Source organism: Gadus chalcogrammus, chromosome 16 (genome assembly GCF_026213295.1).
Source record: "Gadus chalcogrammus isolate NIFS_2021 chromosome 16, NIFS_Gcha_1.0, whole genome shotgun sequence".
NCBI lineage: Eukaryota > Metazoa > Chordata > Actinopteri > Gadiformes > Gadidae > Gadus > Gadus chalcogrammus.
This window is the reverse complement of record NC_079427.1, coordinates 317233-345174: the sequence shown is the minus strand read 5'-3', so window position 1 is coordinate 345174 and position 27942 is coordinate 317233. Positions and strand designations below refer to the sequence as shown.

General features: G+C 42.8%; 1 protein-coding gene across 4 annotated transcripts in view; it reads left to right on the top strand.

The window, feature by feature from the left end:
• Nucleotides 1-5007: 5007 nt before the first annotated feature.
• Nucleotides 5008-27942, top strand: part of LOC130405945 (galaxin-like) — a 33761-nt gene continuing 10826 nt past the window's right edge. Inside the window, exons 1-7 of one of the 4 annotated variants that reach the window (XM_056611278.1) lie at nucleotides 5008-5288; nucleotides 23433-23606; nucleotides 23705-23859; nucleotides 24116-24158; nucleotides 24246-24272; nucleotides 25182-25397; nucleotides 25479-25568. In XM_056611278.1, the coding sequence (XP_056467253.1) occupies nucleotides 24125-24158; nucleotides 24246-24272; nucleotides 25182-25397; nucleotides 25479-25568 (367 nt within the window). In that variant the 5' untranslated portion in view covers nucleotides 5008-5288; nucleotides 23433-23606; nucleotides 23705-23859; nucleotides 24116-24124. The other 3 variants (XM_056611280.1, XM_056611279.1, XM_056611277.1) reach the window with 3 other exon arrangements.

Genomic DNA, 27942 nt, shown 5'->3' with positions numbered 1-27942 from the left:
GTTTGGGAGGCTATTAAAGCCACATGTAGAGGTTGGTGTATTAGTTATAACTCTGCAAAACACAGAGAAAGAAGTCAAAGAAAAAATGAATTGATGTTAGAGCTAAAGAACCTGGAAATGCAGCATATGAGAGATCCTAATGATCAGAAATTAAAAACAATGGTGTTACTCACGAGAACAGAGCTACAGTCAATTATACATGAAGAAACCTCTACTGCATTATATAAACTGAAGAGGAAACATTTTGAAACAGGCGACAAAGCTGGCAGAATGCTCGCACTAAGATTAAAACAAATTGAGAGTAACTCATCCATAACGGCTATAGATGACCAGAATGGATCTTTAGAATGTGAGCAGAAAGAAATAAACCAGGCATTCCAAGAATATTGCTCAAAGTTGTATGAATCAGAATGTAGATGTAATCCTGATACGATTGATGACTTTCTTAGAAGTGCACCTCTCCCCCAGTTGAAAGAGGACGATAGGACATATCTGGACAAACATGTCCAGGAACTGGAGGTTAAGGCAGCCATTAAGGCTCTTGCTGCTGGTAAAGCTCCAGGTCAAGATGGGTTTAGTGTTGATTTCTATAAGTGTTTTCAGGAAGTATTATCTCCATTCTTGACCTTGTTGTACAGGGATATTATTGCAACTCAATCCATGCCCCAAAGTATGAATATGGCTGTTATCTCGCTATTGCCAAAGCCGGGCAAAGATCACACGAAAATGGACAATTTCCGCCCCCTAAGTTTGTTAAATAACGATTATAAAATCTTCGCTAAAACTCTTGCAATGCGTCTGGAGAAAGTCATCTCATCATTAATCCATCTGGACCAAGTTGGTTTTATTGCTGGTCGTTATTCTGCCCATAATATGCGAAGACTGTTCCATGCAATGTCAGAGGCTGCATCTCTTCAACATCCTGCAGTTGCAATTTCTCTTGATGCTGAGAAAGCATTCGACCGGATAGAGTGGTCTTATCTGTTCCATATTCTGACTAAGTATGGCTTTGGACCAGTATGCATACAATGGATTAAGGCCCTCTACCACAATCCGGTCGCATGTGTCAAAACCAATGGTTTAATCTCACCCCCTTTTCACCTTTTTAGATCCACCAGACAAGGCTGCCCAGCCTCCCCAGTTATCTTCACTCTAGCACTTGAGCCTCTTGCCTGTGCTATCAGGGAAAATCCGAGTATAACAGGTATCAAACTTTTTAATTATGACTTTAAAGCTAATCTCTACGCGGATGACATTTTATTGACATTGTCTAGACCCAGTGGCGGGCCGTACTATTAGGCAAACCAGGCATTTGCCTGGAGCCCCGGGCCCCATAGAAGGTTTTTGGGGCCCCCAATTATTTTATTTTTTTTACCTTTATTTTTCCCGATAAAACAATAAGAACAGTTTCTTATTTACAAAATTGATCTGGTCAAGAGGGCCCCAATGCATATATTTTGTCCCCATATTTATTATTTTTATAAAAATCTCTTCACAATAGTAGCATCGGGATGTCTAATTAATTACTCATGTTTTGACGATCTTTCCGTGTGCACCCCCCTTCAGTCTGCACTACATGGACTATTCCATGTTACGCGCATCACGCTCATCATGCGTATGCGGAAATTATGTCAAATTCAAAACAGTAAGCGGTAAGAGAGAGAGAGAGAGAAATCGAGTGAGACATAAATCGAGTGAAACATGAAGCGATCGTACGAAAGCGGGTCACATAAAAAGAAGAAGAAAGACCAAAGGCAGGACTTTCTTTCAAAGCTGCCAAAGCTATCCAGCTGTTTTACAGCCACCGCAGTGGCAGCGGGACCGTCGGCGGATCAAGAGCAGCCGTCAACGTCGTTTGCTGTCACGTTACTGCTCCTTTCATTCCAAGTGGCTCTGGCTCAGCCAGCAGCGATGCTAATGACGTGTGTCAACAAACTGACGGAGATGATGCACAACTGGTAGTGAATATTTCTCACTCTCCTTCTTCCACTTTGGTTATTGAAATTGATGACAATAACGATAACAATGACTGCGAGACACATATTCTTGTGGATGACCCAGCACTCTGGCCCAAGCTGCTGTGTCTTGGGCAGGTGCACACATATTCTTGTGGATGACCCAGCACTCTGGCCCAAGGGCCGCAGATTCACAAAAGCATACTATTACATAGTAATGAAAAATGGTGAAAGGGTGAACAGGTCTTGGTTAGTCTACAGTGAAAGTGCAGACCGTGTTTTTTGCTTTTGTTGTTGCCTTTCTGGAAAACAAAAACAACGAGTGAGGAAGGATTTAAAGACTACAATAACCTGGCAATGCATCTAATCAACCATGAAAGGTCTGAAGAGCACAGGAAATATAGTGATAGCTGGAAGCAGCTATCAGTGGGTTTCCAGTAGTGGTTTCCAGTAGCTCACAGCAGATAGCTGCTGTGAGCTACTGGAAACCCTCAGGTAAACGAGGACTTAAGGTTAACAGTCAGTGTAATGTGTCAACATAACTAATCTTATTGTTTTGTATGTTATTCTCAATTTGTAAATAGATAATTAACATTTGCATGAAAGAAAGATAGTGACTTTTGTTCATCCCTTGTATGGAGTATCTCATTATGCGATATAAGGTACTGAGACCGGTAGATGCAGGGGCCCCCAAATTACTGTTCGCCTGGAGCCCCCAAAGGGCTAAGTTCGCCACTGTCTAGACCTGCTCTTTCTGTGCCCCATCTGCCTAAACTAATCAGTGATTTTGGTGTGTTTAGTGGTTACAAGATCAACTGGTTAAAGAGCGAGGCCATCGCCCTGAATCGTCTCACAAACTCAGGTCATTTGAGTTCAACACCTATTGTTTGGAAAACCGATGGTATGCGATATCTTGGTGTTAATATTACATCCCCGATTGATAACATTTTTGAGTTAAATGGCCCCAAATTATTTAAAACTGTGAGGGACGATTTGAACAGATGGACAAACCTACCTTTATCACTATGGGGGAGGGCAGAAGTGCTCAAAATGAATGTGCTCCCACGATTAGCTTCTCTGTTTATCGCCATCCCATTAGAAGTCCCCCAGAGATGGTTCAGAGAAATTAACACACTATTTTCTTTATTTTTATGGAAAGGTAAAAAAACTAGAATAAGTCTGAAAAAATTATCTATCCACAGGAAAAAGGGTGGACTAGGGATACCAGACATTCATACTTATTATTTGGCGTACAATGGTATTTATCCCCTATTCTGGGCATATGAGGAGGAGCAGGCAGCTATGGGTAGCTGGAGATGGCTGGAGCAGAAACTTGTCGAGGTGAATTATAAGAATGTCTCCTTAGCCTCACTCTGGTATCACACCAAATGTAATAAAATCATAAAAAATCCCATAATTTCATTCTCGTGTAGAATTGTCAATGAAATACACAAACAACTCAAAATGAATGGTTTAGTTTTACCTTCATGCCCCATATGGAACAACCTAGCACTAAAGGCCGGTGGGAAACCTATTAGTAATGAATCATGGCAAGAAAAAAACATCACCAACCTAGGTCATATCCTGGGAAGCAACAGAGAAATGCTCTCCTTCAATGAACTCAAGAAGAAATTTGGTTTGAATAACTCGGATACATTCCAGTACCTTCAAATTAAGTCCATCATGCAAAGCTTTGCAAATATCATGTTAGCAGATAATGATTCTTTTGATATTAAGTTCAGGGATGCAGTCTCTGACAGTGGAAAGGTATCTAAAATCTATAAACTGTTATGTTGTACTTCTTCTTGCATCTCTTTTAAAGTTATAAAAGCACAATGGGAGAAAGATTTGGGCATAAATTTAACATCAGAACAATGGGAAACTATCTTGAGCCGCTCAAATAATCTTTCAAAATGTGTCGGGTATAAAATCATACAAATTAAGATTCTGTTCAGATCCTATATCACTCCACATAAACTTAAGAAAATGAATAATGGTGTTACAGATAAAATCCACTTACTGTGGCACTGCCCAGAAACACAGACATTTTGGTTAAAAATCAGAGATTATCTATGTAAATTATTTAAAATCAACTTTCCTTTAGAACCAGCAGTGGGTCTTCTAGGAAAACAAATAGAGGGAGCAACCACAAAAAAAATTCAATATTTATTAGACCTAGCCTTCCTTTCAGCCAAACGGTTAATCCTTATGAACTGGAAAGTGAAGAAACCAAATTGTTTTGATATAGTTAACTGGCAGAAGGACTTTCTGGAACTTGTTTCTATGGAACAAGCAGCTTCTGTCTTGCAAGATTTGGGCAGTGACCACACAGATTCTCTGAGTCAAATCATGTCACTCTTGAAAGAAAATCAAAATGATGAGTATATCCTGATACAACACTGACAATGATCAGCCATTTTGTTCACTCTTGTTTATTTAATTTTTATTTAGTTATTCACTATTATTGTTGTTGTTATTGGTTCTTTGGTGGTACCTGTCATATTACTCCAAAAAAAGAGGGGAAAAATGTGTGTGTGTGTGTGTGTGTGTGAGTGTGTGTGTAGTTGGGGTGACTCATGAATGTATTCATGAACTTTCATTCATGTTTTGTTTTTTGTCTTTGTTTTGTTTTTGTTTTTCTTGCTGTTGTTGTTGTTTTTGTTGCTGTTCCTGTTTGTTATCTTTGTTGTTCATTATGTAAAATAAAAAATATATATATAAAAAAAAGATATTGACGTGGATGGTTCCAACATTCTCATATATTCTTCTCACAGTGCAAATATGTTTTTGAATGAGTTTCTGAATGTGGTGTTTTAAGATGGGATATTCAAATGTTGATGCATGATTGACTAAATTGAAATAATACAATTCCAGGTCTTCTGGAAATGTTTTTGGTCGCTGTGTCATAATTCATCTTAATATTTCATATATTGTTGCACTCATTAACGAGAAAATATCAAACCGGCACTGCATGTTGAAAAGGTTGCTGACCCCTGCGTGATCTCCGCACGGGTCACGACCATGGGTCCTGACGCTGGTGAAAGGCATAAAGAAGGTCTGTGGACGGGGCCAAAGGCTCGCTCCAAACCCACCTCCTCGTAGGAATGATCACAATCCTCTGGGAGTCTGGGCTACCAGACAACTTCCCGCGTCTGGACCGCCATGACGTGAGTCAGACCTCATGCTCGGAAGGCATGCTGCAACAAGTCCGCTGCAGCCATATAACCATATAAATCATCATAACACCCCTCATAACAAGGTCCATACACCCTACAGCCACTCTCTCTGAAGGACCACTGAGGAGTCCTACGTGCAGACACCGGGACAACCAAGGTAAGCGGCTCACTAACCGACCATGGGCACCTGGTTCCTGTCAATGCAGGGTCTCCCGGCTGTCTTATCATTCGGAACCAGGTTCCCTTTCACACTGCTACTCGCGTTACTTTTTTGGCTTATGCGCCCCGCGGTGTTAGGTGTTCGGTGTTTGGAGCCCAATGAACTTAGTTAGAAGTGCATGTGGTAGATCGACAAGAGCCGGACTCTTACGATTGCTTTCATTACTGAATAAACAAAAATCACTTCACTGAAAAAAAAAAATAGTAGCCTATGACTAGGCTACGCGTTGTCCCCAAAGGTCTGGTAATGGCATTTAAGTAACATCCTTTAGTTTCATAAATTAATTGAAGTAAATGTCTTCGACTGCTAAGCTACTTTATTTAAGTTTCGAGTTGGTAAGCTATCTAAGGATACTACCAATGCTTGTGATCCCTATGACATGGTTATTACGGTTATTTAAAATGACATGAGCCTGCCGAGAACATCTGCAGGCTGTTAAAGAAAGCGCCTGCAATTCCCTCACAGGCGCCCTGCGTAAACTTTACGCAGTGGCCCAACCGGGGCTACCCTAAGCTCACCTCCTGTCGACCACCGTTACAATTGCCCTTAAAATGCAATTTTAATAAATCAACGTATAAGCCAACGACGATACACAATAAGGAGATTTAAACATTTGTTTCACAGGTGATTTAAAGGTGTGTTTCACAGGTGATTTAAACCTTTGTTTCACAGCGTATCAACAAAGTATTGTTGCGAGCATCGTTGGCAGGGTGAAGGGACGCGAGCGGCAACCAGGAAGCTTTATTAATGGAGCTTGCATGTAGTGACGTCACATCGCAATGACCGCATCCATTCGGAAGCATGGGAATGTTATGGGTAGCAGGGGTGTTGCATCATCTGCTCAAGTACGTCCCTTGTGTATGGAATTACAGGGAAATGGATTCAGAGATCGAGACGGTGCCGCTAGTCCCCGCAGGAGAGTTGTCATAGGCAGATGCTGTGTCTGGAAAATTAGGGACACATTTACGTTTACGTGTAAATGCCTGCAAATAAAAATTGTAAATAATATAATGATAGATGGTTTTAAAATGTTTCCATTTTTTAAATAACAGAAACAGCACCTTTCTTTCAGCGCACCTTTCTCTGCGTCTGCATCTTTCCCACTCCTGGCTAATAGTTTCAGCTTTTGTACTGTATATCAGAAATGATCACCCTGTACCACACTGCTGACTTGTTGATGTTTTGTGAGCACTCACGCATTTCTGTAGGTATCTTAAGTTTCCTACTGGAGTCATCAAAACTTAGGACTTTGTTATTGTAAGAAATATTGTGTTGCAAAAACACTTTGTGTCTTACCCTTAAGGTTACCCTAACCTTAACCCCAGTAACATTTCTTCATCATAAACTAAAAGCAGGCCCGGATTAAGCAGTCACAGGACCCTGGGCACAAATGTTGGATGCCCCCCCCCCCCCCCCCCCGAAAAAAAAACCAGTGCTGTGGCAGGTGTTTTTTATTATTAATGATTAGGCCTATTGTAGCCTATGTCACAACAGAACATAAATGTTTCTATTGCATATTATCAACAAAGCATTATATGCTAAAACAAGACAAAGAAACATTTAACAAAGCTAAATGATATGCTAAAACCATCACCATCAAAATGAAATACTTTAATTATTTGTTTATTCGATTTGTTTATTCAGTTTATACTAGTCTAGCCCTATCAACTTATGAATTGCTGAATGAACATATGAACATAGAGTTTTTTAATGTGACTGGCATCATCCCTTGGTCTCCTTTCTTCACTCAGGATCCCCTATCACGGTCTGGTTGTCTGTCTTTCTGATTTCCCCACTTCTGTCCTCTCTTTCATCTTGATCCTTAAACTAGTACTCCTCTCCGCCAGGGTATGTCTATATAATGAATGGCAATACATTACACGTAGAAGTTAGCAAACAGAAGTAAGTCTGAATACAAATATGTAACATTAAATGAGAAATAATATATATATGTTTATGTCTCCCTCCCAGACGCACCTGTTAGAAAAACTTCTTACGGGCTCTCCTATTAGCAAAGTCAGTGATAACTTCATCGAATTCCAGGCTCCTGAGTAGCTCCGTCTCGATGGCCATGAGTGACAGCGCGCTGAGGCGCTGTTGCGTCTGTGTCGTTCTAAGCTCATTTTTAATTCTGGCTAGATGTGAAAATGATCGTTCCCCTTCACAATTTGTCACAGGCAGGGTCAAAAAAATACGGAGAGCTATAAAAACGCTTGGGAAAGTTGATTGCAGACCATGTTTTAAGATCATCTTCAAAAGCTTTTGAGGAGACTTATCCTGTTCGTTTTGTATGAAGCTTCTGAACTGGATTATTTCATTGGCCAAGTCGACATCTAAATCAGATGGGTATGACATGCAGAGCACTTCTGCCTGTTCACGGATACTGGTCAAATTGTCAGTTTCCATAAAGAGCAACTTAAATTTGTCCAAAACATCCCGATATGCGTCCATTCTGTGCCCCAGGCAGCTAACCAGTTTGTCAATTATGACATTGAATGTTGCTACCTGATATTGCTCTTGGCCTGTCACAGCCTGTACAGTACATTCCGCTACACTCAAACAGGGGATACTTGGTAAACGTTTCTAATTGAAACCGAGGCAACCGGCGTGCGCTGATATGGGGCCCTATCTTGCATCCGGCGCAAGTGACTTAGTCACTGGCACATGTGTCGTTGCTAGTTTACAACTGGCGCAGAGCGTTCTTTTCCCACCAGCGCCACTCGCCGGTAAATTAGGGATTGATCATGCGCCCCAAGGGGCGGTTCGGCGGAAGGAGGAGGCGTGTTCTGGCGCAAACGCTATTTTGCCGTTGCTGAATACCATTGCGCTACTGACATCGAAATACCTGGTTTAAAGTCAGTGGCGCGTTGTTCAGATGCTATTTTAAGGGCGGATGCATACATGCGCATGCGATGCATACGGATTGCTTGTGCACCTCGCGCATACACTTTGCTTCTCTCATCTACCTAGCCGCACATTCTTGGTAAATTATTTGGGAAAGAAAAGCTGATGCAGCGGTAATAAGTTGTACTTTTAAATCAATGCATCTGCAAACACCGTACAGCAAAAACATATTTTCTTGACACAGACATCGTGTAGGTAGGCCTACATGCCCATAACTTTTAGGATTGATGAGTATTTGATCGTGAAAAACATTGTTTTACCGCGAGTGAGTGTTAAAAAGAATGAATGAATGCGGGCGCGCGTGTGTGCTCTGTTTAAACACACACAAACTAAACACGTAACGCATAATACAATCAATGGCAATGTCTATTACCGCGGGGACACATGCATATTAGGATAGCATACAATACTGATAAGAAACAATGTTTATAATGTATTGCGTATATCATTAAATAGAACCAGTTACCGCATATCATATGTTATATCATATACGTTTTCTTTGGCGAAGACTCAGTATTTCTGAAGTTGTGAAAGAAAACCCCTTATTCCATGTGTGAATTAGGCCATATTATTTGGCAATAAACTGAGCCATTTGCAGTTTGAAATTCATGTGCATCTGTCTCATCGGAGACTGCAGACGCGCTGTCAAAATATCAACTCGTCCGATTCAAATGCGCTCATGGCTCTTAAAGAGGATGGGAGCTGGCACTCTCATTGGTTTGTTGGACGTTACGCCCAAACCACACCTACGGGTAATTAGGCTGCTTCAGACCAACCCTTTTGACACTTGCGCCGCGACGCAAGTGTCATTTATCCGCCTGTAAAATAGCGATAGCGCCGTAGAACCGCCCACAAAGCTACTTGCGCTTTGCGCTTCCCACTTGCGTTTCAGACCGTTAAAATAGGGCCCATTGACTCATTCGCAACTTAAAGGAAAACGAAAAAAAAAAAAAAATTAAAAAAAAAAAAAAATTCGGACGAGTCTTGGGCCCTCTGGCTGGGCGGGGCCCTGGGCACGTGCCCATAAAACCCATTGGTTAATCCGGCCCTGACTACAAGTAACGCAAAATGGCATCCAAACATCCAGTCCAATATGAAAGAAAAAAGCTAGAGATCGCATTTTGTTTAACTGCTAACTAACAAACGGGTTTATGCGTTCACTGAACAAAGATTATGGAAATAAAAGACCACTTTTCCATCAGAAAAATCATCAGAACCGTTATTACCAACCCAATTGACACTAAAAGCCAAAACCTTTCTCACATGCACACCCATCGCGGGTGACGGCTACGCGCACACATGCACACACCCATAGCGAGTGACGTAGGACGTAAAGTCCCGCCCAGGTCGAAGTGGAGTCGATTTAGAGAGTCCCGACGAATATGTGCTAACTAGTGGTGGATTTAATGATTGGTTTCCGTTACCCAGTTCGCGTGATTCAGTTCGCCAAGAGGAGTCGTACCCGAATCGTTCGTTCGTTCAGTTGAGTTTCCGGTACCACTAACTCCACCGCGTCTGACTGACTCAGCTGAGAACCGTGCAATGGCGTGCATTCCATGATGCGATTTACCGCTACCGGACACCAGGCTGAACGAACAAACGATTCGCAAACGACTCCTCCCAGTTCAGCCGAGTTTTAATTTAATTAATTTACATGTAAAAGTGGGTGTGAAACACCAACTGGTTGAATAGATGCATGAATGCCATAAAATAATTGCGTACCTGTAGCTGCCTCTCGCGAAGTGGAAAATATTCTACCTCGCAGCTATTCCACCAATCAAAATACCTGAAATATGGGCATTTTAAACGGGCATTCTCTGGGCTGATCGCCACTGGTTCTGGCTGGCTTTAGCCTGTGCAATTAGGGGCGCAACTATACGTGTCGTTTTCAACATTTGTTTTTAATTTCTTTCCTTTGTTCCAATAGACACTAAAAGCCAAAACCTTTCTCACATGCACACCCATCGCGAGTGACGGCTACGCACACACATGCACACACCCATAGCGAGTGACGTAGGACGTAAAGTCCCACCCAGGTCGAAGTGGCGTCGATTTAGAGAGTCCCGACGAATATGTGCTAACTAGTGGTGGATTTAATGATTGGTTTCCGTGACCCAGTTCGCGTGATTCAGTTCGCCAAGAGGAGTCGTACCCGAATCGTTCGTTCGTTCGTTCGTTCAGTTGAGTTTCCGGTAGCACTAACTCCACCGCGTCTGACTGACTCAGCTGAGAACCGTGCAATGGCGTGCATTCCATGATGCGATTTACCGGTACCGGAAACCAGGCTGAACGAACAAACGATTCGCTAACGACTCCTCCCAGTTCAGCCGAGTTTCCGGTGAATCGATTCACCGGAAACTCAACTGAACTGGGAGGAGTCGTTCGCGAATCAGCATAGTTTCCGGTAGCGGTGAATCGCATCATGGAATACCATTGCACGGTTCTCAGCTGAGTCAGTCAGACTCAGTGCTGCCGGAAACTCAACTGAACTGGGAGGAGTCGTTCGCGAATCGTTTGTTCATTCAGCCTGGTTTCCGGTAGCGGTAAATTGCATCATGGAATGCACGCCATTGCACGGTTCTCAGCTGAGTCAGTCAGAACCAGTGGAGTTAGTGGTACCGGAAACTTGTTCGTTCGTTCAGTCGAGTTTCCGGTGAATCGAATGGTGAACGAGACGAACGAGAGAAACAAAGCGGTTCGGTTCGTTCGTCCTAAAGACTCGTTCATTCAAACCGGTTTTCGAACTAATGAGCCAACACTAGTGCTAACTAGCAGCTCTGGTGCAGGGTACTGCATTATATGGCCAGCCGGACATATCACATGATATAGGCTATACAGTTGTGACCAGATTACTGAGACAAAATCCGGGGACATTTTCGGTCAGAGGCGTAAAAACCTTGAATACATTTAGCTTTGAAAAACTAAAACGGGGACACTGCCCTTACCATCCATAAAGCAGTTTCTCTCTCCCTATTTTCTCCTAAATTGCAAAGGAATTGAAGACCAATTCGTTTTTTCTCTCTGATCAAAGTAGCTGAGATCAAGAACATCCATAAAATCAGCTGTGATAAACAGGGATCAGCCAGACACTTCACCCAAACTAAGGCCTCCTCCTTACACTATAGGATCACAAGATTTGGGGAAGACTTTTATATGGAAAATGCCACAGTTCATGTTGAAGAACAACTTGAGGGCAAATGGTTCTAAATTGGTTTAATCCGTTTTCCCTTAATGTTGGTGGAAATCAGCAAACAACTGCAACCTGGCATGATATGTCACCTTTTGTTGTAGAACATATGTCTTACTGTGAATGGTCCCTAACTTGAAATAATTAAATTATAAACTTAAAATTATAAATGAAGGCCAGAATACCTTACACTTGATTTACCTAACCCAATGTATTATGCGTGGGCAGCACAGTAATGAGGAGGGAGGGACATGTCTCATGCCATGCACCGATTTATCTTTAGTTAGTTTAATTAATTTACATGTAAAAGTGGGTGTGAAACACCAACTGGTTGAATAGATGCATGAATGCCATAAAATAATTGCGTACCTGTAGCTGCCTCTCGCGAAGTGGAAAATATCCTACCTTGCAGCTATTCCACCAATCAAAATACCTGAAATATGGGCATTTTAAACGGGCATTCTCTGGGCTGATCGCCACTGGTTCTGGCTGGCTTTAGCCTGTGCAATTAGGGGCGCAACTATACGTGTCGTTTTCAACATTTGTTTTTTATTTCTTTCCTTTGTTCCAATTTCGGATTGAGTGAAAACCGGGGACAATTCCGGGGACAGCAGTAGTCGAGGAGAGGTCACTGAATACTGGGATTGTCCCCGGAAACCGGGGACGTCTGGTCACCCTACTATACTCTTACTATACTCTATACTCTTAGAAAAATCAGAGGCATTTGAATAGCGTTCTAGTGATCTAAATAAGAACCTGGATTCGGGGATTTATAAAGTGATCTGTGGTACGAGACAGACGAACAACAAAACAACCATGAAAACAAACGTGTTTGGTAGCGAGTACGCTAACACCCCAGCAAGCAAGCAAGCTAGAAACATACAGGGCTCACAACAAAACGGTCGCGCAAACACACTTTTACCGTGACTATCAACATTTTTCTCATCCGATTGGTTATTTGATTTGAAATCGAAAGGGTTGCGTATACATTTATGAATCCCACTTTGGCCACGCCAAGACCCGCCCTACTCTGTCTGTGATTGGCCGGGTTGCATGCAAAATCAACTGGACGCTTAGGTAGCCTACGGTAGGGCTTTGACTCCGAACTTCGTGATTCAAATATAATTCGAATATCAAAAAATAAATCAAAATTCGAACGAATATTAGGCAGTCCTTAATATTCGAACCTGTTATGGGCAGGCCAAGAGGGAGAGACGTCGGAGAACCCGACGCAATTTATTGATAATATTGTAATGACCACGGAGGAGGCAGTGAATGAAGTATTGATTAGACAGCGATTTATTAGAAACCTAATAAACCGTTGGAACGCGCAAGACCGGTAACCATAGCAACGCCGGTAAACAAACCTTGCAAAGCCCAATTCAGGGCTGAATCTGAATACTCATACTTATAGTATGCATTTTATAGTACGCCACAAATTGTGTAGTACGGAAAACGTTTCCGAATGCGTACTACCTCCACAGTATACAACGGTAGGTCACTACGCTATCCAACATGCAACCGGAGTCTGGTAACGAACGAAGAAGAGATGGCTGACCCGACACTACCAACAGCGGCTTAGAAAGACTTGAGGAGATAGGCTTGAGGAGATAGATGTCTTTAACGGTCACCACTTTCACTGACATCTATCTCCTCAAGCAATATCTGTACAGCAGAAAATAAGTTTTCAACCTGAGGGACAATCTTTACAGTGTCTAAATTCAGACAATGTGCATTACAATGCACATAGAAGGCTTTACTTGCCAGCTCCTTCATGCGAGCCTGAACGCCACTGTTCTTTCTGCGCATGACTCACGCCCCATCATATGCCTGTGCAACAAGATTTTGTTTATATTCCAGGCCGTACCGCTCAAGTATGTTAACTATTCTCTGAGTCAACGCAGCAGCATCCAGTTCTTTTAATGCCTCAAAGTGAAGAAAGCTCTCTTTCACTTCTCCACGATAATAGTATTGTAGCACAAATAACATCTGTTCCTTCTTATGAATGTCTTTGGTTTCTTCTGCCATAAGGGCAAAGACCTGGGACTCTTTCACTTCTTTGATGATGGTGGATCGCACCATCTCAGCCAACTTATCCAAAACCTTGTTTTGGATTTGATGGCTGGTGTATTTTGCATTTTGCACGCCATTCATTTTCTTTTCAACTACGGGGTCATGATTTGCAAGAAGCTCCAATATTGCAAGAAAGTTCCCCCTGTTGTCAACTTTCTCACTTTCCCCTATGGCCTCTTGGGCAATGTTTTGTGTGGCGGTTAACAATAACACCTCTGCAAATTTTTTAATGTAATGACGATTTTCTTGAACGAGTTTTGAGTGGTCCTGAGACAATATATTCAACAGAGAGGTGTTCTCTTGTCCAGCCTTCTCAAAATCTCTCCATGCCAACACTGCATTGCTGTGTGCCTCTGATTTTGCATGGGCAGCAAAGCCCCCATCCTTGTACATGGCCTTTTTCCAATTTCTAAACCCTATACCAGTGAAGGTAATTTCAGAATTTGGAAGGCCAAAGTGCCTACAGGCGTAACAAAACACAGCATCCTTGCACACAGAGTATTCAATCCATGCGTGTTGCGCATACCATGAAGCATTGAAATTTCTTCTCCTATCACCAAATGCGGTCCTAGGAAAGTCTTTGACCTGTGGCTGGACGGGGGCATCCACTCTCGATCTAGAAATGTCTAAGACAAGAACAAGATCTATAAGCCATCAACCATGTCACAAAATATCTCTATATTCATCATGCACAACATGCACACTTATGAATGTGATTTATGTACCCGAAGGAGCCTCTTCTAGGGCTGGGCGATATGGGCCAAAATGAATATCTCGATATTTTTTTACTATATCTCGATACACGATATATATCTCGATATATTTTGAATCTCCTCTAGAGCACATCATAAATGCTCGATTCAACCATGTCTGGCATAATGTTACGTCAGTAATAATTCTAGTATTACTGAAACATAAGTCTGCATGTAGATTACATGAAACAACATATTGTTTAAACTCATCAGTGCTTTCTATTGGAACAATTTAGAACTTGCACATAAGAAAAGGAAAATCACAGCAAGTTAGATTTACCAACACAGCATTTATTCAAACCGTTAATTATTTATTAACAGTTTGAATAATAATTATTATATATACACTGCCAGACGAAGGATCCAGTGCTATTCTTTTTCGAAACCAAATCCTCAGTTTCCATCCTTTTTTCTCTTTCTGGCTGTTCTCACTCACCGGTCGGAGGTACACGCACCTACAGCAGCGCGCCTTCCAGACTACGTCACACACGCGCGTCCATGAGAATCTCGTGGACTCGCAATGGGCGGGGGGAGTGAGTTTAGAGAGCCACCGGAAATAGCGAGAGAAGGGAACGCTGTGCGTTAAAAAAACCCGAGAAGCCCAATCCCTATGAGAGCTCCCCACGCTACGGCCATCAGGATGCGCACAGAGCTTTTATCCGTGATATTATATAACCAATTATATTATATTATATTATATATTATTATATATAGAGCTCCGGGAGTCGCAAACGGCAACAATCACGTTCTCCTCCGTGCTGCAGTTCACCCCGGACTGCACTGCACCGAGTTTGACGGTTGAACGCTGGTTGGCTGTTACGTTACACATGTCACTCAGTGGCCACGCTGTTGAACGCTGATTGGCAGATACGCGTCTCTACGTTCACTTTGTATGAGATCTTGTCGCCCCGTCGCGTGAAAGCACAACGAGTATGCCGGCGGCGGCAAAAAGAAACATTGCGTCCCAATTTATATTCGATGTTCGCGATATGGGCATTTTATACATCCCCTGGAGAACATCTCGCGATACATCGCATATATTCGATATATCGCCCAGCCCTAGCCTCTTCCACCACAGGATTAGTCATCTTGTCCTGTTGATCATCCAGGCACGGTCTGATGACACCTGTCAGTGTAACCACAAGGTAAAAATATAGCTGGAGCAGCAATGTGGGGGTCAAGCAGACTAGGACTCCATAAACTTATTTTGGTGGACAGACATAATCGGTTAGGTGGCTACATGATGACCGTCTCAGTAGGAATGCGCGATATAAACGATATGCGATATCAACGATAAAAAATGGCCTACGATAGAGATTTTAGTTAGATTGCTCTATCGCGATAATGCATGTTTGACGCGATCTATCCATGACCCGCAAAATATAAAGAGCCACGAGCTGCAACCGTCTGCAACGCATCGTCCGCGACCCGCGAAATTTAAAGAGCCATGAGCTGCAACCGGCTTCAACGCATCATCGTCATCTAAGTAAATATGGCTGAAAGCGAAACGGAGGAGCTGGTGATTGCGCTCATTTCATGTTAATTTCAAAATTGTATGCGTTCATTTTGTACTTTTATGTTTTAATATCAAGTATCTGTGCACACACTTGGAAGATTTTTCTTTATTTAAAATAGCCATGCCTAATACTGGATAGGGCTGTCACTTTTTATTCGAATTTCGAATATTCGTTCGAAGGTGGGGTGAAAAGTTCGAATTCGAAGTGTAATTCTCCATTCGAACTGTAAAAATGCGCTATAAAGAAGAGAGCGGCGAGTGGCTTCTCCTCAATAAAGCGGCCCTCCTGGATCCCCGCTTCTCCCGGTTAGTCCACCTTTCCCCTGCACAGAAACATCTCGTGACTGAAAGCCTCTCACACGAGCTCACTGAAACGGAGACCGACACTGATCGCACACGACAGGGAGAAAAGTCTGCTGCTGCGCTGGGCGCGATGGGCAGCCTGTTTGGGGACTTATACAGCACGGCTGACACAAGCAGCTGCAACGGTAACGGAGAGCTGCGAGACTACTTGTCATTTTCTTTCCGTAAGGAATAAAAAGAGCAGCATGCCGTGTTGGAGGTCGGCCTCACAGATTGTTCGTTTATATAGGCTGTGTGTGCCATGGACGACATGCGCTCCGCATATCGCGCTCCGAGCAGTTATTGTTAATGTGTAAAAGACAGCCGCACTTGTTTGTCGGAGCTTCCTCTTGTTGTGTTTACAAATGTGTTATCAAAGATGTGTTTTTATCCTGTGCTGTTATGAATTCAGTAGGTATACGTGATTTCCACAAGAAATCGTGTCGTGTTCTATGGGGGAGGGGGGGGGGCGGGGTCGAATGTATTCAAATGTATTCGAATTAATTATGGACATTCGAAATTCGTTCGAATTTCATTTTTTTTGAAAAAGTGACAGCCCTAATACTGGACGTATTTCCCTAATTCACAGTATCCGTTTCTTTATTAACAAGACACCACCAGTTTTAATTTCATTCAGAGAAGTATACGTCATTACACAGAAGATCTTTTTCTTTGTTAAAGTCTCTGCAGCTACAGCATTATGTTGTATGATTACAGTTTTGCACAATAAATGTTCTCAAAACGACATACTAAGTTTCTTTCTTTTGTTTTATACATTTAGCAGTTTGGCTTTCCTTAAGGTGCGGCCACACCAGACGCGTATCTCGCGTACTTCGCGTATGAAATCGCAATTTTTTCCATAGGGAACCATTGGTTTACGCACGTATTACGCGTTTTACGCGTATAAGCAACATTTTACGCGCGTAACGCGCGTATGAGGCGTGTATATTTACGCGCTATACGCGCTATACGCGTGTATATCGCGTATATCGCGCACATTTCAAGAGTTCAAAAAATTGAACTTTTTACGCTCATACGCATGACGATTAGCCGCGTTGCCCAATCAGCGTTGAGCTTGACCCGACGTCACTGGCAGAGAGTAGTGAGCTTGGACAGAAGCATACGGCCGACATCTTTCTTTATTCTGGGTGGAAATAGTAACATAGTTACGCCATTAAATGCGTTTATGGAAACATTTTTAGCGAGAAATGTGCATTTTACTTTCATAATGTTCGCTCGGTGAACGTGAAGGATGTTTGGTTTGATAGTTATGACGAAGAGGGAACGCTCCGTTCACTTGCATGGACAGAGTCTCTGGTTGCTAAGCAACCTCAACGTCTTGGCGGACTATATATCTGCTGATCAACACTACGAATGCTGGAAACACACCAGACACACCATGTGAAGTTATTTAACCCGATTATTGTTATTTATATCAGAGATTATTTAATCTAACCCGATCTAAACTCTATCACCCAAACACGGCGGCGTTTGGGTTTCCTACCTCGGACTCCAGGGCAGCCACGGCCGACAACTTTCTTTATTCTGGGTGGAAATAGTAACATAGTTACGCCATTAAATGCGTTTATGGAAACATTTTTAGCGAGAAATGTGCATTTTACTTTCGTAATGTTCGCTCGGTGAATGTGAAGGATGTTTGGTTTGATAGTTATGACGAAGAGGGAACGCTCCGTTCACTTGCATGGACATGGACTCATCTAGGCGAGTGACGTAGGCGCGTATGGCGCGTATGGCGCGTATGCGACCATTTTTGACACAAAATGGTCAAGCAACATTTTACGCGCGTATCTCGCGTAAAAATTACGCGAGATACGCGTCTGGTGTGGCCGCACCTTTAGAGTCTATGTAACCTGTTCTGAAATGGTTCTATTATGATTTATATATCGTGATATATATCGTTATCGCAATAGGTTGCAATGTATATCGCATTATGGATTTTAGGCCATATTGCCCATCCCTACGTCTCAGTAGTTTCACCTGCAATGAAAGCTATTGAAAAATTATTATCACAATGAAAATACATTGAAGTTGCTTTCTAAGGACCGGAATAGACTTGCTGCTAACAACGCCCCCCCAAGGCGTTGATGATGCCCAATTATCATCGGGCATCACCAGGATAGGCTCATAAGCAGTGTGAAATGTTATTTACAATGGGTAGCAATGTGGGCATACTATTTACCTTGTGAAGTGCTAGGCATGGGCTGTGTTGCAGCATCATTGTCAATGTCATGACCGTTGTCAACGGTCATCATGACAAGTCTTAGTGTTTTTATACAGGTATTTTAAGTACATCAAGCACAATAATATATCATATAACACATATTGTCTGTGGAAGACAGAATTCTGAACACATGGAGAGCTTACAGTCAGAGTGAGTTGTACCTGTAGGTTTGTTCCCTTGAGGGATGAGGTAGTCTGACTCGCTCTCACTCTCAGGCTGCACCTCCCTCTCAGTGTCTCTCTCCCTCACTCTCAACCTCTTACTCTCGTCCTGTCTTACCACATCACTGTCCCTTGTTTCCTGATTTGGCTTTCTGCTAAAGTATGAGGTAATTTTTCTTTTCATTCTGCCTGCCAGGTGAAGAGAGCAGATATATATCAACCACATCATTGAATAGGGGTTTAGATAATGCCCACAGGCAGCTTGCAAGATAACATACATAATTCTCATCAGAAATCTTCAATTGTGATGCAACAGTTATAATGAATCACTACATCAGTATTATTCTCAGAGCCTTATCTAGACACACAACATGGCGATTTGGAAACTAATAGTTTTCGCTTAGTATGCTAGCGCTAGTGAGCTTAATTACATTGCTAATTTAAGCAAAATCTTTCAACACTGTCGTTTTCAAAAGAATGAGCTTACACATAAAAAAAAAAACGTACTTACCTCACACTGTGTGGGCCGAAACCTCTTCCACATGTGTTAGATAGCCTCTAGAGTTGGATCCATCCATGTGGGATCAAATGGTAAAATGCGTCCTTAAGGGAACAACAGCTATGCTTTTTTTTTTTGCCACGTCGTAGGGATGGCCAGCGCGGTGGCCGAAGTTTGACCAATGGTGGCCACGGCCACCCCTGGCCACCACGTGGCTCCGCCACTGCCTCCAGGATTTCGTGGGCCTTTTTTGAGATTGTTGCGGCCTGAAATGCCGTGAGCTTTTCCCAAAAGTTTTGATGAAAGTTGCTGTGTTTTTTAGGTTTTTGTTGCATTACAGTGCGAGAGGAAGTTAAAGTTGCGATAAAAGTTCCTGAAGTTAAATATTAAGTTATTGCTGCAATTAGTAGTAAGTAATTTGTTAAATATTATGTTATTACTGAAACATTAAAACATTAAAAGAACAAAAACACTGAGAAATGGTAATATGAATATTTGATTATTGATTCTTTCTGCGCTGGTAATTGACTTGGATGCAACAGCCTGTGTCATCGTGATCTGCCTCGTCGTCTGACGTCCTGCCTGCAGTTCTGCAATTCTGTAGTTATGTTTCGCGGAGACAAAATGCTTATTAATGGAAGATTCATGCTTATGTTCCACCAAAATGTTGCATGCAGTGCAAAATAATTTCCCCTTGCTTTCATGTAGAATACCAGGATACTGCTTTTCGCGATTTCTCGCAGTTATTTTGGTCGGCAAGTGTGAAACTTGGACGCGCATATGCTGCATGAATGCTTGAATCGCTTGAACGTAGTAAACACGGAAGTAAGGCGGAAGGTAGTTTGTCAACGTCAGTTCAAGACGAAGCCACTGAAATTTGCGGGAAAGTTGCGGTGGTTGGTTAAAATTGTGGGGCCTGCCTGTAATTCCGACACCTCATTGTTCCGACGTCTCAATGGTCCGAAATATTTCCCATTAGATCGACATGCCACTATGCCGACGGTTCAATGTTCCGAAAACGGAACCCATTGGTCCGAAGGTCCGTTTGTCCGACATTTAAAGAAGGAGGCGCATTAGGCAAGCGGTTCAATATGCCGAATAGGCCTACATATAAAGAGTTTTATACCTCGCTCGCACTCTCGCTCTCTCTCGCTCTCTCTCACTCTCTCTCCAAAATACAACATAGGCCTACATATCACGTTAACGATGAATATTGGAGAGCTAAGTGACAACGCTTCACTTCATTTCGACCGGGTGTTTCAGCCCCATGGACAGAGAGCGTAGGTCTAATTCTCAACACACACACACACACACACACACACACACACACACACACACACACACACACACACACACACACACACACGACGGTATGAGGTATAAGTTTGACTAAATCAATTCCAGCGAAATTATTTAGGCTAAAAGCCCACTGTAAACACAGTAAACAACACATATAGGCCCACACACAGCTACTAAAAATAAAAATTGTATTTGTTTTTCACTCACCGTTTGACTTCTTTACGGGAAAAGTATTAGTCCTTGTATAACGTGCGCTTCATAAATTCACCTCTTGTGACCGTTCAAGCCCACAGCAACAGTCTGGCTTGGTGAAGTGCACTGCTGGAACTTAGCCCATCGTCTTTTATTTTTGGTTTCATAATCACACATGTGGAATTGGGCCTTGGCCTATTCGGCGTATTGAACCGGACCTTCGGACCAATGGGTTTCGTTTTCGGAACATTGAACCGTCGGCATAGTGGCATGTCGATCTAATGGGAAATATTTCGGACCATTGAGACGTCGGAACAATGAGGTGTCGGAATTACGGCATGGCACCAAAATTGTGACGCCGCCCTGAATTCGCGGTGATTGGTTGATGTTGGGTTGAGGTTGCAAATCGCAACATCGCGAAATCCTGGAGGGTCTGTTTAATAAGACTGATTATCCCATTTATTCTACTTCTTGCTTGCCAACATAATAAAATAGTTCAAATACTTTAATAATAATCATTTCTTATTCTTATTGCATGCTTATTCAATTTATACTCTGTTTGAGTTCATCTCCCTCAAAAAGTAGTCCCCTTTAATTACGATCGATCAAACATGTTTTTGACACCTCGAAGGGCATTATCCCGCTTATACCACATGGTCACTTGCCAAGGAAAATAAATTTAGATCATTTATTTATATTTTCATGCGTTTTACAATCCAAATATAAAGTTTTTCACATAAATAGGACGGACCGTAGCTCCTACTTGGCGACGGGAGGTATTCTATTCCGCTGAGCTACGAGCCAGAGAGCTAACGTTATGGATTGTACATACTTATAATTCGATTTCGTCCCAGCCGTCATACCACAGATACTCTAGGGTCTATAGCATATAACCATGTTGTCTGATTACAGTTTTATTAATTTTTAACAATTTACCAGCTCTTGTTTTGAAGAATAATCTCCTCGCCATTCATTTCAATGGGAATCGCGACGGTCTATACTTTCAACATAAAGTGTGCATATTTATCATTCGAAATTCGTCCCAGCCTTTATACCACAGATACTATAGGGCATTGGTTCTCAAAGTGCGGCCCCCGGGCCAATGACGGCCCACAGAATCATTCCTGGCGGCCCGCAATGACATACGGATGCAAGTAATTTTTTTAATTTTTTTTATTATATCAATATTAATTTAAACAAAAATAAATAAATATAAAGAGAAAGGTCGACTCTCTCTAGCATTCAATTAAATGTTACATTTGTTAGTTTTAATCTGACTGTACATTACTTTGAAAAGATGAACCTCAGTTTCTTGATTTAGACCTCGCTTGACCTCACTCCCAGAGGTCCACGTTGCAATATTTTTTTTTCACCACTGGGATGATGACGGCGTTCCCGCCAATCTTTTTTCCTTTGGCGGTCCTCAGTCAAATTCTGGGTTCCTAAATTGGCACTCAGCTGTCAAAACTAGAGAACCCCTGCTATAGGGTCTATAGCATATAACCGCATTTTCTGATTACAGTTTAATGTAACAGTAAGCTGACAAAATCGCTAATTAACGCCGCAACTGCAAATTAACCACACAGAGATAACCATGGCAACCGGTCAAACAAATGTTATTTTTGCCATCTTTCTGCGCGCGCATCCACCGTGTTGATAAACAAATAATCCCCCTATATAGTGCAGCAGGTTTATGGCATATTTCAAGGGAATTGTTCAAATTTATATACAAGCATGAATTTTGGCACAGATACTCTCTGAGGGTCACATTTGGGGAAAAAGGCGTTGGCCACTATGGATGGGCATGATTAATCGACGATCGACTAATTGATCGTTAAGAATTTCGTTGATAATGTAAATCGATTAAACTAATGCAGTGTGCAATTAAATATTTACCACACGGGGGAAATATTTAAATTTGCGGCTCCTCCCCCGCAATAAACATCCCGCTTTGAACGGTTAACTCTTTACACCTAGCAGCTATAAAAAGCTATAAAAACTACAAAATGACTATTAATGTGGAAATGTGGAAAATGGCCCCTTATGACGACATATGGGGCCAAATTCGAAATTGGCGCGTCTGAGCTTTCATTTTTCAAGGGCGGAAGTGAAATTGTCATGATGCTATGGGACCTTTAACGTGATTTTTGAGGAACTCGGATTGAGAATGCGTGGGCTTGTGTGTGTGTTTCTAATCTCAACAGAACTGAATTATAAACACTGGATAAGAGAGACAGACAGACAGAGGGGAAAGTGGGAGCGCAGGGATGGAGGAATGAATCACAGTGGAAGAAAATGCCTTTGTCTTCCTTTACCCCTTCGCCGTCTAATGACGTGGCAGATGTGCTGTGTCTCTCTGTGGCTGCTTAGTCCCCCAAACACACACACAGACAGACACACACACACACACAAAAACACACACACCAACACACTAGCACATAGACACGCAGGCACACAGAGAAACGTGTGTACTGTATTTCGCATTACCTGTGCGTGCTTGTGTGTGTGTGGAAAGGCCTTCCTACTTAGCCACCATGGCCCCAAATTGAACCCCCCTAAATATAAAAGAAACTGTAAATGTAGACACAAACGTAACTGTTAATGTATACATACACTCAAACACATGGAACATACAGACACAGCTTATGAGAACGCTAAACATTAAATAAACCCACACACTTGCATGAGTTAAACATTGTTTTTTATTACTTATCTATTATAACTTTATAATGCAAGGCATGCTTGCGGCTGGCAAGCAGTCCTTGCTTGCATGCTTGCCACTACTCTCTGGCTTGTGGTTTGAAGTTTACCAGGGGGTGGATAAACCTGTTTCAATTCATTCATTCGCATACTCTATAGGCCTGGGGGAGAAGGTCATAAACTGTTGAAAAAAAGCATTGTCACCAATCCATAGATATGGTCCTCCCAATGAGGCGGGACATGGGAAGCTGCCCATGCCATTGGATAAGGGCATAGGAAGCTGCTCATGTCATTGGATAAGGGGCGGCACAATTCGGGGCTGCAGACCTCATATCACGGTTGAACGGAGTGGAGACCTGCCTCTCTATCAACTATCTTCATCCTGGGGGTATGTAAACACTAATATATTGCTACACACATGTTAAGAAACATGTGGACAGGCTGTTGTCATTCTCAGCTGTAATAATTAGCAACGGTTACCACAAGGCAGTGTTGGGGAGAGACCGCCAGCCCTCCACAGCGGACTGCGCCATCCATTTCCTAAGTTAAGCCAACCGCCAAGAGGACTACTCATTCAGATGTTTCCAACCTTAGCATCATCATAAGGCGCCGGCAGGCGAGTGAGTGTTGACAACCTATGAGTAAGACTTTCCATTGTTTTCCATGTTATTTAGATGACAAACTCTGACGATCCTAGCAGTCACGGTGCGCACATGCATGTGCGCACCGAAGCATGCCAAGTGGGCAGCAGGCCATGGTAGAGCCGGCTCCCGTTATGATCACTGCTTCGCCGTCCACACCTGCATCGGGACGCACCCTGAGTGTTTGCTCTCTAATTTTATCCGTCAAAAGTTGTTGACAAAGCTGATTCTTTACCTCCTTCCGTCTTTCATACAGTACTCAGCCATGGCCCTTCAGGGAGTGATTCTCTATCTATTAGGTATGCTACCATCTAATGATATACCACTTTATTATTTAGCACTGTTGAAACTGCCTGCACCTTTATTGCATCTTTTCTTTGTTCCAGTCCTGTTTCCAGCTGCCCTCCTCATCGGTAAGTTGGCCTTTATATGGTATCCTCAGAGCGTATGACACCGGCTGATGGCTTCCACGAGGTTTAACTTCTGCCTGCTGCCTGCTGCTTAAGCTATCGTAAATAAAGAAATGCACCTTCACAGATCAGTTCAAATTATCCATTATAAATGTGTAATTATCAAGTCATAGTTAAAAGATAGATATACTTATGTAATACCAAGCATTGGAAATAAGGCAAACCTCTTAATGATGTGTAAAATATCCATAATAATGAATGATTAGTTAATAACCCAAAATGTTGAACATGTTCCTGCGTGCTGACATGATGCCCTCGTTGGCAAGAGCCCAGTGATCATTTGGCACAATGTCGAATAACACATCAGTTGCTCTTGACTAAAATGATAAGATAGTTATTCAAACATTGATTGGAGTGTTTCAAATGCTGTGCTTGTATTTTAAGAACATTATTTCAGTGAGCAGTTAATGGTTCTAACAATAGGGGGAACCAAAAGGCAGAGCGAATGTTGAGAACCTTTGGTTACAAAAATTAACCCATTTTCTTTTCCCTCTTGAATCTCTGGATCAGCAATATATATAGAATGGATGTAATGCAAATTGAACATTCAGTTAGGCATTTAAGTAGTGAAACCAAATCGTAGATAATCGATATTCAAAGCCATCACACAGTGGCTGCACCACCTGAGAGATCAAATCCCTGAACAATGACAGCTAAAGATAATGTGATATAAAAACATTGTGTATAAAGCTTTGATTAAAGTCTACTCTGTAAGAGCATATCAATGACAACAGACCGGCCCTGCTTATGGACACTTTGGGTATGAGTCTTTCTTGAACGTCCTGTTTTGATGGCCCCTTGTTAATTCATATTCACTACTACTGCTCCTTCCCATGATATCAACTCTTGCAGAAGACTCGCCAAACAGCCATCCTGATGGCCCGCCCATAACTTGTGGACGACTTGGCAGTGAGAAACTGTTGCGCAAGAAATCCAGCAACAGTATCTGCTGTGGAGACGAACAGTACAGCCCTGACACCCACTGCTGCTGCTGGGACGGGGCGCTCCGTACCGAAGCCCGGGGCTGCTCCCGCTGCTGTGAACAAGACAAGAACCAAGCTCCCCTAGGTGATCTCTCTCTGTTTGAATCTAATGTATCCAAAGATGACAGTCACAACATTGTGCGTCAACCGTGCCATCCTTCCACAGCCTGCTGTGGCCAACGGCCCTTCGACCCCAGCTCCGCCGTCTGCTGTGGACTGAAGATCCTGGCCCACCCGCTCCGATGCTGTGGGGGAGGTAAGATGTGTGGCACCTTGTGTTTGAATTTGAATGAATGTGAATGTTCAGGTGTTCAGGGCCGGCCTGTGCTCTGGGTTTTGTCTTCTGGTCGCCTCATTGCATCAATACATACAAGCTCTTCACTCGGTCGTTGCTTAAGGGGAAAACTATCTAGGGGGAGAAACTAACCACGGTATGCTTCCCCAACATACTGTCAGCAGCATCCTAATCTGCTCTGTTGGCTTTCCTTTTATGTATAATTTAACTAATGCACTATGTACAGCATTATGGGCTGTGCGAGCGCTGTCTTAAATGGGTGATATTCTGCCACCAGGTGTGAGGCAAGCCTGAGGATCATTGAGCTGGAGTGCTGGGGCTTAAAAAGGCTGAGGCTGAAGCTAGGGAGGGGTGATTTTGGAGGGCTAGCACACTACGGACAGGATCTGTGTGATTGTCTGGAGTTGCTGTACGGCTGACGGGAGAGAGACAGGTGGAAGCGTTGGATTGGTTGGACTATATCACAAAGGAGGTGGATGGCCCTTTTCCCGTCCTGGTGGTTGAATTCACGCGGTAAATAAACAATCTCTTTGAACTGCTCTGTGTGTGGTGTCGTATTATCTGTCCAACTTGGTGGCGTGCCCAGGCCCGCTACAGTATGTTTAAGGATATCCCGGTGTCGGAACATGAAACAAGGCACAACCTGACATGTGAATCATCATCTCCTGTGAATCATCTAAACTAATCATTAATTCCTGCTCTTTGGACTCTGTCACGTCTGAGCCCATTCATGTCCAACCGCTGTTCTGCCTGAACGCTTTAAAGATGGGCAGTACTTCTTAAAAAATTGCCTACAAAAATTGTAAAAATGCATAAGACATGTTCAGACAGATATTGTTGGCAAACATCAGTAGCCTCCCTAGTCGTACTGACTCCCTTCCTATTGCCTTAGTTGTAGTATCAAAGGGAGATCATGTCCATGTCTGTCTTGCACCCATTCCCAAGTGGCAGTGCTGGAATACGGGCCAGGGGACGGCTCATGGCGGTAATGCAACACCCGGAATGAAAGCCACCATAATATATGTGGACTGAGGGGAGATCTGTTATATCGGAGCCGGCCCAGGGTCCAGAAATGATTGAAAAAAACTATATACAAATCTTGAATATTGTAAATCGAATTGCATTGAACTGACTAAAACAATGACTCATAATACAACCCTGCACTGTAAAAACGAAAACTCAAAATTGTTGGTCTCATTATGATTTCTGAGTAAAATGAATATAAAACATTAAGTATTCATGTACAACTGTGCAATGCAATTTAGTCCAACCAACAATGTTTAGTTTTGGGTCAAGAGTTGGGCTCACTGTAATCTCTTTGTTAGCAAGACACACGGGTTTAAGTCAGACTCTGTCTGAGGCTGGGCCAACTACGGTGCGCATGCGCATTTCGACACTACCCCCCGGGGAGTCTGGGTATTCGTGATGCCGGTTGGGAAAAAGGGGTTTATTGCCTTTTGTCAATTTGTTTCTGTTAGGTTAAGTTGGGTTAACGGGTTTGGGGTCTTTATTGTTTGTGTGTTGTTTATTTTGCGTAGTGTTGCCGCCACCGTTACCGAGACTTGCGTGTCCGTTGGTTGGGTGTGCGGTGCGCTGTGTGTTGCGGATGTGTGTTAAATAATGGCAGCTCTCGGGGTCCTCCTCAAGATCCTGAGGGTGTATTTTCTTTAGTTTTTCTGTGGCTGCACGGATTTGTTCAATGTCCATTGATTTTGTTTTAGTGAGGAAACCAAATTTCTCCTCCACCTTTTTGTATTCGTCTTTGCGTCGTTTCAATTCTTGTGACAAGCAGTCACAGATGACATAATGTGTGTCAATTAGGAATGCTTCACGGCCTGAGTGCTGCACCTCTGGACCTGCAGACTCACCGAACATCGTCTTCTTTGGCTATCTGCTTTGTATCCCTCTGTTGCTGTGAGAGTTTTGGCCTCTGCTTCATAGACATTGAAATCATTTCTGGCCTGTCCTATGAACTCTATGAGTGAACTGTACAGAATAGGAACAGTACATACATCAATTTGTACCTGCTGCAATGCTTTGCTGGTTAAATTGATTCTTCTCAGCAGGTCATCCCACAGTACCGTCATAACTGCAGTTTCAAGGGTGTCCATCACTGTTCTTAATTGACTCGCCTCATATTGAGCAGCTCTGGGGGTTCCATGGTTAACTTCGATTTCATTCAAAGCATCCTGAATAGCTTTGTAGCCAAGTCTCAGAGCTTTGGTTGCATCAGCTCTCGCAGACCACCTTGTGCCGGAAAGGCCCTTCAGTGTCAGACCTCGTCCACACTTTGTGAGGTGGGCTGTTCAAATCTAACCCTAACCCTAACCCTAAC